This window comes from Ochotona princeps, chromosome 33 (genome assembly GCF_030435755.1).
Source record: "Ochotona princeps isolate mOchPri1 chromosome 33, mOchPri1.hap1, whole genome shotgun sequence".
Taxonomy (NCBI): Eukaryota; Metazoa; Chordata; class Mammalia; order Lagomorpha; family Ochotonidae; genus Ochotona; species Ochotona princeps.
The window spans coordinates 6486344-6499312 of NC_080864.1; the positions used below are offsets into that span (position 1 = coordinate 6486344).

At 47.6% G+C, this 12969-nt stretch overlaps 1 protein-coding gene across 1 annotated transcript; it reads left to right on the forward strand.

Moving 5' to 3' along the window:
- Positions 1–5783: 5783 nt before the first annotated feature.
- Positions 5784–11825, forward strand: LOC101517288 (vomeronasal type-2 receptor 116-like). The gene is made up of 5 exons (XM_058657669.1): positions 5784–6077; positions 6439–7245; positions 7632–7862; positions 8211–8334; positions 10894–11825. Exons 1-5 carry the CDS (start codon positions 5784–5786, stop codon positions 11823–11825), a joined length of 2388 nt encoding a protein of 795 aa, XP_058513652.1.
- The last annotated feature ends 1144 nt before the right edge of the window (positions 11826–12969 follow it).

The window sequence follows — 12969 nt, forward strand, 5'->3', positions numbered from 1 at the left end:
TTAATTTTATAGCCAACACCCAAATAACAAATCTCACTGGTCCTTGAGAAGTGTCCAAAGTGCCAGCTTAATGCAACCATGGCATTGCCCTGCTCTCTGAGGAGCCCTCAGGAAACACCTGTCTCCTGCCCCAAGCCCTTGAGAGCCCATCCCATCTTCTGCCCCCAAGCAGTGTGCAGCTCTGGTCTCCCCGGCCACACCTCCAGTGCTGACCGATGTGCTGAAGAACATTCGGGAAGAGTTATCCGCATACCATGTTACTAGAAATCACCCTCTTCTCCAGCATCCCCCATCCTCCAACCACAGCAAAAATATAAATGATGATGATGAAATATTCATATAGAGACTGAAGAGGATATGCCGCGAAGGATCTAATAGAAATTCAATCCCAGCTTCCTCCTCATCAAAGTGTTCAAGTTGTTATTGCTGTAAGGAATGTGGCTCACACTGATGTGCCTAGCTGACCATGCTCTGTGGCATTCCTGCCCACCAACCATTCTGGCCACTTGGGGAGTGAACTGGAGGGTGAAGGTTCTCTCTGTGTCTCTCCTTTTCTCTGTAAATCTGCCTTTCTAAAAAATATATTAATAGGAAGAAATTCCTTCATTATCCTTTAAAATATACAGGGTAGAAATAGGCAAATCAGGTTAGGCAACCGCCATGAACGGTTACCCCGGTCAGCTCACTGCTTGGGGTCCCTAGAGGAGTGACTACCACACGCCTAGACCTACCTTGGGGCCATAGGACTTGCTAGCAGGGGACATGGCTCCATGGAGGATACACAACCGACCCCAGAGGTGCAAGTCTGAGGAGCTGGGTGGGTGGGTGGTGGAGGGCCACAGCAGTAGCTGGCTTTAGCTAGTGACTGAGTTTGATTGGAGGTGATTCAGTTAGATGAATGGTGGGTTTGGGGGAGCAGAGTTGGCTCCATAATGCCCCCCCCCAAAGATGGAGGAACCACCCAAGTACCCCATATATGTAAATAGTCCTAAGAAAACATATACTCTTTTGTCCATTCATTGTTTGCAATTACTTTGGCTCTGGCCTTTATTCGACGTATAGTACCATTAGGTACTATACGTCACTCCTCTTCAGGCGGGAGTGATAGAACCAACATTTGGTCATTTTCACCTGAAGAAATCAAGCTGTTGGCAACACGTGCTGTGTTGCGTACTCTGTCATCACTATCTAGATGGGAGAACATTTTGTTGTCCCTTAAGCTGTCACTGTCCATTGCTGGGCTTACAGTCACACAGCCACCGATCTGCTCTCTTTGATTATGGCTGTGCCGACTATTTCTTATTAGTGAGACCCAGTGCTGCGTGACCCAGGGGCTTGGCCTTCTTTCCTTGAGCATTCTGTTTTCTGGTGTCATCCACATGTTACCAAGCATCCCTCACACCTCACACTTTTCATGAGAAAATAGCCACTTTGTTGCATCGACTCATTGAGTCTTGTTTCGCCACAAGTAGACAAGGGGTTTGTTTGTGAATCTATTTTATATAGGCTGCTGTGAACACTGGTGTGTCAACAGTGGCTTCGATGGCTATTGTCAGTTCTCTTGGATATAGTCCTAAGTGTGGAATGATTAGGTCACAGGTGACTTATACGTCTATTTCTTTAAGGAGGATCTGATTGTTTTCAGCATTATGCATCATATGTCTTTCCACCCTCAGTCATGTGGGCTCTGCATTTCCCTGTGTGGCCTCAGTCGCTTGTGCAGCTTTGGCTTTCCATGTGTCATATCACGGTGTCTGACCTAGTATATGTGAGGTGGAATTTCAATGTGGTTTGGATAGCTACGTCTGCTGTTACTGATGGTTAGTAGGTTTTATGATGATTTTTGGCCACACATCTATCTCTACAGAAATATCCAATTTCCATTGTCATTGATCTTCTCTGTATTGTTTGTTGTTGCTCCTTCTTCTAAGCGTATTTTGATGCCAGGCATTCACTGGGATGCTTTCTGGGCATCTCCCACTCTCTGAATTTTCGCTTGTCTTTCATGTCACTTTACACACAGGGTGTTTAGGTCTGATCCAGTCTGGTCTACATGTTTCTCCTTGACTTCATCATGCTTATCACAAGGATAAATGAAGAAGTGTATTTAATAGCCTGATGGAAAGAAAATATAAACTTAGTGTGATGTAATTGTGCAGGAGTAAAACCCAGGTAATGCGTGAATCTGCAATGAATTCAGTCACGTGTGAAGACAATGTTGTGCGTTTTAAAGACCCTGCTTGCTCTCACACCACAGTCACAAGCTTTGGTTTAAGATTTATGTATTTATGGGAAATGTGCAGCGGTTTGTTTAATCTGTCACTTCCTGCTTTAATATTTGAATCAAAAAAGACATTTACCATTCAGGAGTGAACCAGCAGCAGGACCATCCATTTCTCTCTCTCTCCTACTCTTTGTAAATCTGCTTACCAAGGGTCATACACAAACCTTAAACAAAAGTGATTTGTGCTTCCACACTAAGTGGGAAAGGGATCTATGTGTGTGTATTTCCACACCCAGGGTTGGTGTGAGATCAGAGTGGACACCAGGAAAAAGTGTGTAGCTGCTTCCTCTTCTTCTGGACTTATTTTTGTGGGGGATGGGGCAGTTCAAGTTAGGATGCTACTGTATGACATCACCCAACCCCTTTCATAACTTCCTGGATAATCAAAATGGTTCCTTGACAAGGTCTCTGGTGCACATCTCAGGGGCACTCTGCCTGGGAGTTTGCTGTTCACGAAGTTGAACAACATGACAGCACCTGGGGCGGGTGAGGATGATGAGCAAACATGTTTTCCATCTTGTGTTTTTCACCTGCATAGGATCCTGCCCCAGCATGGCCTCAGGGCCAGGAGGGCTCTGCATTCCTCCAGGGAGTCTGTAAGTATTCAACTGGAGGAGTATTAGACCGGCTCCTCCAGTCCACAGTCAGCACACACACATGTTATACATGTGCGCCTGCCTCACCATGCCTGTTTCCTGCCCCTGCTCCTTAGCATTTTGCACAAAATTCCAGATGCTTCTTCTGATGTTTCTCCTTCTCATCTTGCAGCTTCCCTGCCTTGAGTGCCAGGTGAATCTCTCCAAATGCTTTTCACGAGTGGACCACGGTGTTTCCAAGGATGGAGATGTGATGCTCGCTGCCTTCTTCCCCATCTGTTTATATTACATCTTCACGAGTGCAATCGATTCTGAAGAGACTCCCCTATTCAGAAGGTAGGCATCCTTTGGTTATATGTTTGATCCTGAAAGTCCTACTGGTTACCTATCATGTCCCTTGAAAGCTGTGATGTGAATGCAGTCCACGTCCCTGCATGGGGTATCACTGACCTCTTGCCCCAAATCATGGGGACCTCAGTTGGGGTCTGATGGAAGCAGCACTCATGGTCCTTGTCTCTGAGGAGTGGAGAAAGATGTTCTGTGTGCTTCAGGAGGAACAGTAGTGATGCTCGCACTTCCTGTCCTGTGAGCTCCACAGTCCTCAGCCTAGGGCTCTCCTGGTGCGACACTGGCACTCACATGCTGTTAGTCACTCAGCTCCTCCACAAGGCTGTCCCAATTTCCTGTTCAGCACTGCACACTGGGGTAGCCTCTGTGGGTTTCCTTGACCAGGGAATGACAGTTATTTGTTTGGGTGTTGGCTGGGAGCACGTGTGGAGGGCAGGGATGTCATGGCTGGCTGGTGTGCTTGCAACCTCCGTCCTCACTTAGCCCAGGAAAGCAGTGGGTTCATTGCCACAGGTGGACTCAGAGCCATGGAGACCCCAACCTACTCAGGGACACTGAGTCAGACAAGCATGGGCCTGTACCCCTGGCCATGCTCCTCACATTTTGCTCACCAGAGCCTGGGCAGAAGTTCCCCAAGAAGAGAGTTCCCAGAGTCTGAGAGAGCATCTAATTTGTTTCTGGCCCCAGGATGCTTGCAATCCTACAGAGGTCAGGGGCGCCTAGCTTCATGAAGGAGAGTGGGTGCCGAGCACTGCCACACCTCCTGAAATCCCATCCCCAGGCCATGTACACTCAGGGTGGACAGCAGAATGCCCCGTTACCCTGTCATCTCAGGCACCAGGACACTAAATCTCCTCTCATCTTGCTCTGGGGAGGAGGCGTCCCTGTTGGCTGGCAGTCAGGGACAGTAGTGTTCACTGCTTCTCCATCCTTACCCAGTGGCCACTGCAGCTTGGGGTCTGTCATGGGCGATCTGCACTCGGAACTCCCTGGGTCTATATGGCATTTTCCTGCAGCCAAGATAAGTGAGTTTTCTCTGTATCCAGCCCTGTGGGATCTCTTGGGTTCCTGTTTTCTATTTGGGCTGTTGCTATACTCAATACAAACTTACAGGCATTTAGTTTCAAGGAGAAATGCCCAATTTTCCATTATTGTGTGAGAAGTAGACCGAGGGCCAATACATAGAGCTATACATTTATCATAAAGCCAAAGAAAACAATCTCCCAAAATGCCCTGCACAGAGTCACCCTCCAGAGAGCTATTCCCCACAAATTGCCTGTTTGCAGATGTGGTAGTCCCGATGAGGTCCCGGGTGCGGCAGGGAAAGCAGCATTGGAATGGAAGTGCAGTGTGTTCAACTTCACCCTCTGTCTCAGCGGATCTACTGTTTCTCCACATGTCAGGACTGGCAGCCGAGGGGGCATTTGCATTCTGACATGCAGCTGTGTGAAGTGAACAGGTGGGAGGCCCCAAGGGCTCGTTCTTCCTGGGGAGCCTGTTGGGTTAGCACCTCTCACACATGCCTCTCACATGGCTTCATGTCTCCCTTGCTGTTTGCAGAGCCCACTGGCCTGGCTGGCTGGGCATTTTCAGAGCACCCTGCCCAGCCCTCCTAAACCCTTGCTTCTGTTGTAAGCGTTCAGAGCTTCTGTCTAGCAGGGTATGGTGAGATTTCCCATGAGACAACAGAAGCAGCAGAAACTGCATCTGGTGCTGGACTGTGCTCTGACTCTGATATTGCTTCTTCCTGACCATTGCAGAGATGGGGAGGCTGAGGATGGGAGGCCTTGCATAGGTCTCAGCTGTGTGCAAGCAGGTGCTTAGGAAGTTGGCCCAGGGAGCAGTCTTGGGCCAGATGTACAAACCATGTGTGTACAACCTGCTCCATGGCCTGATGCTGTAGCACAGTGTGTCTGTGTGGAGCTACTGCTGACTGATTTCTGTTCTGAATGTTTCTAGACACAGGTGCATTGGATCTGTTGTCACCATTGCTGTTGAACCGTTTTGATACAGTGTGATGTAAACTGTATTACTGCACTATCCTGGTATGTTACCCATTAGGCCCATTTGCTCATGGAAAACTAAGCTCATTTGTGTAGCTGTGTCAGCAACATTCTGTAGGAATTCCTAGCAGTTGTCCTTGATAGCACAGAGTGCCACATGCCTTCTTTGTGTGAAAGTCAGACAGAGCAAGAGACCAGAAAGCTCTCTCACCAGCCAGAAAGCTGGCTCACCTTCCACACTCCTGCAGATGTGGGGGCTGTGCCAGGGAAAAGCCATGAGCCAGGACACAAGTCAGCTCTCCCACATGGGTGGCAGGGACACGGCCATTTGCACTGTCCTCTGCGTCCTCTTGAGCAGGTTCACTTTGGAACAGAATCTGAGCCTGGTCCTGGGCGCTGCTGAGCTGGATCCGAGCTTCCCAGAGGTATGCTCTCTGCCATGCCTCCTCCTCCCGCTTGAAGACTTTTGCAGGACCATGGACAGCACTGATCCAACTATTGTCTCCACCCATTATTCAGAAAGCTATAATTGTACATATATCCACAACCCCTATGTGCAGGATTCCATCCAAGAGTATCCAGCACATGTTGGCCCTGATGTTTGCTGTCGAGGAGATCAACAGGAATCCCCACCTCCTGCCCAACCTCACTCTAGGATTTGATCTCTACAATGCCATGCACAATGATATGAGGATACTGAAGAATCCACTCAGGTGGCTGACAGGGCTGGACAGAGGCATCCCTAACTACACGTGCAGAAGAGGGGCCGAGGCTGTGGCGGTCATATCTGAGACTGGAGTTTCAGTGCACATGGGAACGCTGCTGGAACTGTACAGGATCCCACAGGTGAGGGTGCCTGGGAAAGGGGGAGAATAAAACCCCCATTCCCTTGGGACACACTTCTCAGACCTACAGGGTATATGGAAAAGGATATACACCCCGACCAGTGTGCCCTAGCAGGAGTGTGCAGGATCCCCGGGATCCGCTCAGGCAGCACAGAGCCCAAGTGAGAAGGAGCTGGGAGGTTTCTCTGGACATATGCTTCTGAGGACTGATAACCCAGAAAGGTCTCAGTCAGAGAGAGGAATGGAAACTGAAATATTCTCATCTTTCAGGCACTCCATGTACCATAATGCCCACTACATTATGGGAGGTGGTGTTTTACAGCAGTGAGGTCACTCATGTATTGTTTCATTTTCCTCCTCAGCTCACAGTTGGCCTTTTCGACCCTCTTCTGAGCGACGGCAGCCAGTTTCCCTCCGTCTACCAGATGGTCCCAAAGGAAACTTCTCTGGCCCTTGCTATGGTCTCCCTGATGCTGCACTTCAGTTGGACATGGGTGGGCTTGGCCATATCAGAGCACCAGGAAGGTATGTCGTTTATGTCTGATCTGAGAGGACAGATGCAGGAGCATGGCCTCTGCCTGGCCTTTGTGGAGCTGATCCCAGTGGAGCAGAATTATCAATCTGCATTAGATTTTGCACCTGTATTTCGCATCATGGCATCAGCAGCTAATGTGGTTGTTCTATTCGGTGACTCGACATCATTTAGGAGCCTGAACTTTTACCTGGGATACTCTCAGATCACGGGGAAAGTCTGGGTCACGACTTCCCACTTGGAATTTACCAACACTGTACAACACTCACTGATGAACACCTTCCATGGGACCCTCATCTTCTCTCACCACCACAGCGAGATCTCAAGTTTCCAAACCTTCCTACGAACAGCAACCCCTGCCAAGTACCCAGAAAACATTTTCCTTGCCCTGTTCTGGTCTCTGGCCTTCAATTGCTCCATTTCCCAAGCTGACTGCAGGACACTTCAGGGCTGTCCCCCAGATGCCTCTCTGGAACGGCTGCCCTGGAACCTTTTTGACATGACAATGAGTGATGGGAGCTACTACATATATAATGCGGTACATGCTGTGGCCCACTCTTTGCACAAGATACTTCAGCACAAGTCAGAAGCACAGCCACCAGGGACTGGTGGGAAGGGGACGATTCCCCGCTGGCAGGTAAGCTGTCTTCCTGGCCTGACAGGTGCTCCAGCTGATGTATTTCCCCATGGGATGCTTCATGTGGGTATGTGCCCATGCAGAGGACTCTCTGGTTCCATTCCCACAAGACATCCTGCAGGTGTGCAGTGTCTGGGAGATACAGGGACAGATGGGCAGAGGTTTCCATCCCCAGCCATGTGCCATGGACCAGAGAGTAGGTGCAAGGCCAGTACCAGGGCTGTGGTTACAAAGAGCCGAGCTTCCCGTCCACTCAGTTCTGATCCAGCAGTCAGAGCATGTGTTCTTTCCTTTGAGTGACGCAGTTCATTGGGAGGCAGTGCTCACAGAGTCTGTGTCTTCACACACGTGGTCAGTGTTCTCACAGGATGATGTGCTTCTTTCAGGAAATGCACTCCATTCTCAAGAGCCTCCAATTCACCAATCCTGCTGGCGACCCTGTCAATTTGGACAAGAAAAAAGAGTTGGCTGCAGCCTATGACATCCTCAACTTCCAGAATTTCCCTAAAGGTCGTGGCCATAAGGTGAAAGTGGGACACTTCTCCCCCTACGATCCAGCAGGCCAACACGTGTCTCTCTCTGAGGAGTTGATAGAGTGGGCCACGGGGCTCACACAGGTGAGTTCATCATGCAGTTCCATCTGCAAACTCTGAAACCCTCAGCATGCGAATCTGTGCCCCCTGACCTCAGAAATCTCAGAGGGGCCTTAAACCACCCCTCTTCCACTTCAGCATGTTCTCATGTTCTCATCCTCTGAAGGATGGAAAGTGTACACAACTTTTCCATGCAGGGTGTAAATCTATTTCCTTGCCTCCTGGCATATACAACATGCCATACACTCAGTGTCTTAGAAATCAAATATTCACAATTGAAACTTGAAGGATTCTCAAACTCTAAATCGCTCTCCTGGGAGTGTTTCCATGACCAGCTCCACCTGTGACCAACAGATGCATCATTCTCCACAGACCCCACGCTCGGTGTGCAGCCCCAGCTGTGGCCCTGGGTTCAGCAGGACCACCCGGGAGGGAGAGCCCACCTGCTGTTTTGACTGCACCCGCTGTCCAGACAATGGGATTGCCAATGCGACCGGTAAGCTCATGTATTTTTCATGAAGAAATTCTGCACCTGTCTGCTGTTCTTGCATTTGCCCCAAAGAAATACGAAGACTTGAGATACCACGAGGGAAAGATGAAGGAGCTCTGCCTGCTGCAGTGTTCTTGTGTTACCAAGAACATGCAGAAGAGATTGAATGACACCGGAAGGCTGATGCGAGTGACATGGAGGGTAAAGCATGACATGAAACAGGAACAGAACATCACATATGGCAGGGGCAGACAGAGCATCCAAGCACTAAGTATACCTAGCAAAGTAGATCAGTGAGAGCACACTCAACAAAGACCCTCGAGATAGGATGTGAACGTGAGAGAAAGTGAAGAAACCTTGGACAGAGTCTAATCAACAGTGTCAGGTGGATTCTTCTACAAAATGAGCAATATTATGAAGCACCAGGATGATGGTTCAGGGGGAAAGGATAAGGAACCAACTGTGTGTGTGTGTGTGTGTGTGTGTGTGTGTGTGTGTGTGTGTGAGAGAGAGAGAGAGAGAGAGACAGACAGAGAGACAGAGTCCATTCATGCAGACCAACACTTCCAGGATCTCTGTAAAGATTATGAAATGTCAATGTTGAATTACAGTGATAGATTTATTCAATGTGTTGTAGAATCTCCTTGAAATTTAAACTTCCTGTGGAGAAATACTATGAGATATATCCAGAAAGCATTGAACAAGTCAGAGAGCCTCACAGTCAGTTTAGAAACTCGATTCTAATATTTGTGCTTGGTCAGCAGTGTAGAGGTGACTTTTAACTTTCACAAGGGAAAAAAATTACTCATTCTTTCAAGACCACTCAAAAACAGAAAAAAATGGGTTGAGAACCATTAACCTGGTGTGATTGAATGCTGCCTGGTCACTTCAGCAATAGGAACTTTGTAAGGTGCTATTCCAGAAATATCCCCAAATAAGCAAAAGCATCGGTGCACATCCTAGAATTCAGCCTGGTTATCCCTGACTTAGTCATGCTAATAATAATGTCATTACAGGAAAAATGACTTCATAAAATCAGCGCTTCTCTGTGAATGATGACCAAATAGCAACAGCAGCATCTCATGAACTTTACAGGAGAAGGGGCAGTTTTCAATTCAAAATAATGTTCATTTGCACAGTATCAATGAAAGCAGGGACGGCTATGGCAATAGTTAGAAACCACATTGTTGTAAGAATGATGCGTGAGTGTCGCGTCTGTGACTAGACTATCCACAGGAGGGATTGTTCAAAACAAAAGCAAACAAACAGAACAAAATGGGATCACTGGCAAGGAAGCTGGTAGAGTGTTATCATTTTGAAACGCTATTGCATTGAGATGGCATCACTCAGGCTAATCTACGAGTTAGTGATTGCATTCAGTAGTGACTGCATACAAGATGGAATGATTAAAAAAGGGTCATTTCTACTACCAGTTCTGAGGCATTGGAAAGCAAAATGTCAAGGGTACCAGGATAACCTTGAGAGATGTAATGCCCCAAGATCACATTGATTCCATGTTGGAACTCTTGTGCCACTTGGTAACTTGATGGAGTGATACACAGCCAGGAGGGCGGGGTGGAGACTGAAATCAGGGGAGTGGCAATACATCCCCAAGGCCGAGGCCACGTAATGTGGAAAACAACAATAGGCTTCCAGGAGATTCACAGGTGGAATGTGATTTCAGTATAAGTTCCAGTGTGTCCTGTAGAGGAAGCATGTTAAAAGGGGCTGGCTTGACCCCCTTATGGTTTTCTGGAAGGCAGACCAGTTGCCTCACAGTGGTTTCCATTCAGGGTTGGCCCCTTTCATGTTGTAACCCAGGTCATCCCTTGGTAGATGCTCTGCTTTTAAAGATGTATGTATTTGCACAAAGTGGATACAATCCACATTATCAGCAATACAGAACTGGGATTTTACCTCTACACTGCTTCCCACCCTTACTCCCCACACAGGCTTCTAGTACATCTCTTCCCATACTTGCTATTAAATATGGTCAGGCGCTTTCACCAACTGACACTGAAACTCCACCATTCCCTAGCCCATCACATCAGTGTGGGGGCCATGGGTGGTTGGTTGAGTAGGATGTGAGGGAAGGGAGAGAAGTATTTCATACTGTTAAAATAAGGCAGGAGGAAGCTGCCTGCTCATGCCAAACATGAGGATGCGATATGAATGTATGGTATACATAGGACCGTGGAAACTTGTACCTCCAAGGTCTTCCCTTTCAAGGCTGAAGAAAACCTGAACAATGAATTTACAAGTTTAGTGACGAAAAAGTTTTAACTTTTTAAACCAGCAAGAACTCAACCAGTAGACTTCATGGAAGTCTGACAATAGAGTGTTCTCATCAGCATAGAATCTACCAAGTAGGGTGAAGGAATGACTGAGTCCCAAATAATGGGGAAGAGGGCATTACTACTTGCCACTTCTTCCTAATCCTTTCATGGAATGCCCTCTCTCTAACTACAGTTAAGGTCTAGTCACCCAAGTGGCCACAGAGAAGGGCCTGTGAATCAGAGAAAAACAACTGGATGTGGGCTGAAGCCATCTCTCCTTTCTCAACAGATATGGACCAGTGTGTGACATGTCCTGGCCACCAGTATGCCAATGCAGAGCATGACCAATGCCTGGACAAGAAAGTGACCTTCCTGGCTTTCAAAGATCCTATGGGAATGGCCCTGGCCGGCATAGCTCTGTCCCTCTCCGTCCTCACAGCTGCTACCCTTGGGGTCTTTGTGAAGCACCAAGACACTCCCATTGTCAAGGCCAATAACCGCAACCTCAGCTACATCCTGCTCATCTCACTCCTCCTCTGCTTCCTCTGCTCCTTCCTCTTCATTGGCCGTCCCAACACAGCCACCTGCCTCCTAAGACAAATCACATTTGCCCTGGTGTTCACACTGGCTGTTTCTGCCGTGCTGGCCAAAACCATCACTGTGGTCCTGGCCTTCAAGGCCATGAAACCTGGAAGGACCATGAGGCGATTGCTGGTGTCAGGAGCCCCAAACGCTGTCATTCCCATCTGCTTCCTCATCCAACTGACTCTCTGTGGCATCTGGCTGGCAACATCTCCTCCCTTTGTGGACACAGATGCACACTCTGAGCATGGACACATCATCCTCTTGTGCAACGAGGGCTCCATCACTGCCTTCTACTGTGTGCTGGGCTTCCTGGGCTCGTTGGCCCTGGGCACCTTCACTGTGGCTTTCCTTGCCAGGAAGCTGCCTGACACGTTCAATGAAGCCAAGTTCCTGACGTTCAGCATGCTGGTGTTCTGCAGTGTGTGGGTGACCTTCCTGCCTGTGTACCAGAGCACCAAGGGGAAGGTCATGGTGGCCGTGGAGGTCTTCTCCATCTTGGCCTCTGGTATGGGTCTCCTGGGCTGCATCTTTGTCCCCAAATGCTGTATCATTCTCCTAAAGCCAGAGGAGAACTCTCTGAGAAGATTCAGGAATACTCGTGGTAAGAGCATCTCCAAGGGCTCTCTCAGATTTTAGGATTGTAAACCCGCTTCCTGATGTTATAGACTGGGGTGACTGGGGTGATGTCTGTCCCTCTTTTGAAAAGCAGTTCAATGAAGAAGTCAAGCTTTCACTATATGCAGATGACATGATTCTTTATATAGAAGATCCAAGAGGCTCAACACAGAGACTCCTGGAACTTATACGAGAGTTTGGTAGAGTGGCAGGGTACAAAATTAATGAACAAAAATCAACAGCCATAGTGTATGCAAATAGCCCCAAGTTGGAAAAAGATCTAACCAGCAAAATACCATTCAAAAAACCAGAGAAAAGTATGAAGTATCTGGGAATTAACCTAACCAAAAATGTAGGAGACCTATTTGAGGAAAACTACAAACCACTTAAAAAAGAAATTTAACAAGACCACAAAAGATGGAGTAACATCCCATGCTCCTGGATAGGTAAAATGAATATCATTAAAATGTCTATATTGCCAAAGGCAATATATACATTCAACGCAATCCCAATCAAATTGCCCAAAACATTCTTCATGGAACTGGAAACAATGATCCAAACGTTCATCTGGAAACACAAAAAACCACAAATAGCTAGAACCATCCTGAAGAACAGGAAGTTAGCAGGGGGAATCACAGTTCCAGACCTCTGGACATACTATAGGGCAGTGGTTATCAAAACAGCCTGGTACTGGCACAAAGATAGAGAGGAAGATCAATGGAGCAGAATAGAAACACCAGACGGGAACCCACAGAGATACAGCCAAATAATCTTTGACAAAAGGACAAACGATAATCCTGGCAAATGGGAAGGTCTGTTCAAAAAATGCTGTTGGGACAACTGGTTGATAGCCTGCAGAAACAAAAAGATAGACCCACATCTCTCACCATACACCAAGATCAGATCTAAATGGATAAAAGATCTAAACCTTCATCCAGAAACCTTCAAACTTTTGGAAGAAAATGTTGGAAATACTCTGCAAGATCTAGGGGTAGGTCCCTACTTCCTAAAAAGGATTCCAAAAGCAATAGAAATCAAGACCAGAATAAACAAATGGGACCTCATCAAACTAAGAAGCTTCTGTACAGCAAAGGAAACAATCAATAAAGTAAAAAAGCAACCCACAGAATGGGAGAAGATCTTTGCGCACTACGTAGGCGATAGA

Excerpts from the sequence above, each read along its gene's own strand:
- LOC101517288 (XM_058657669.1), top strand. The coding sequence starts at position 5,784 with ATGTGCAGGATTCCATCCAAGAGTATCCAGCACATGTTGGCCCTGATG. Across the intron at positions 7,246-7,631 it reads GGACGATTCCCCGCTGGCAG|GAAATGCACTCCATTCTCAA; the intron begins GTAAGCTGTCTT and ends TGCTTCTTTCAG. Across the intron at positions 7,863-8,210 it reads GGGCCACGGGGCTCACACAG|ACCCCACGCTCGGTGTGCAG; the intron begins GTGAGTTCATCA and ends CATTCTCCACAG.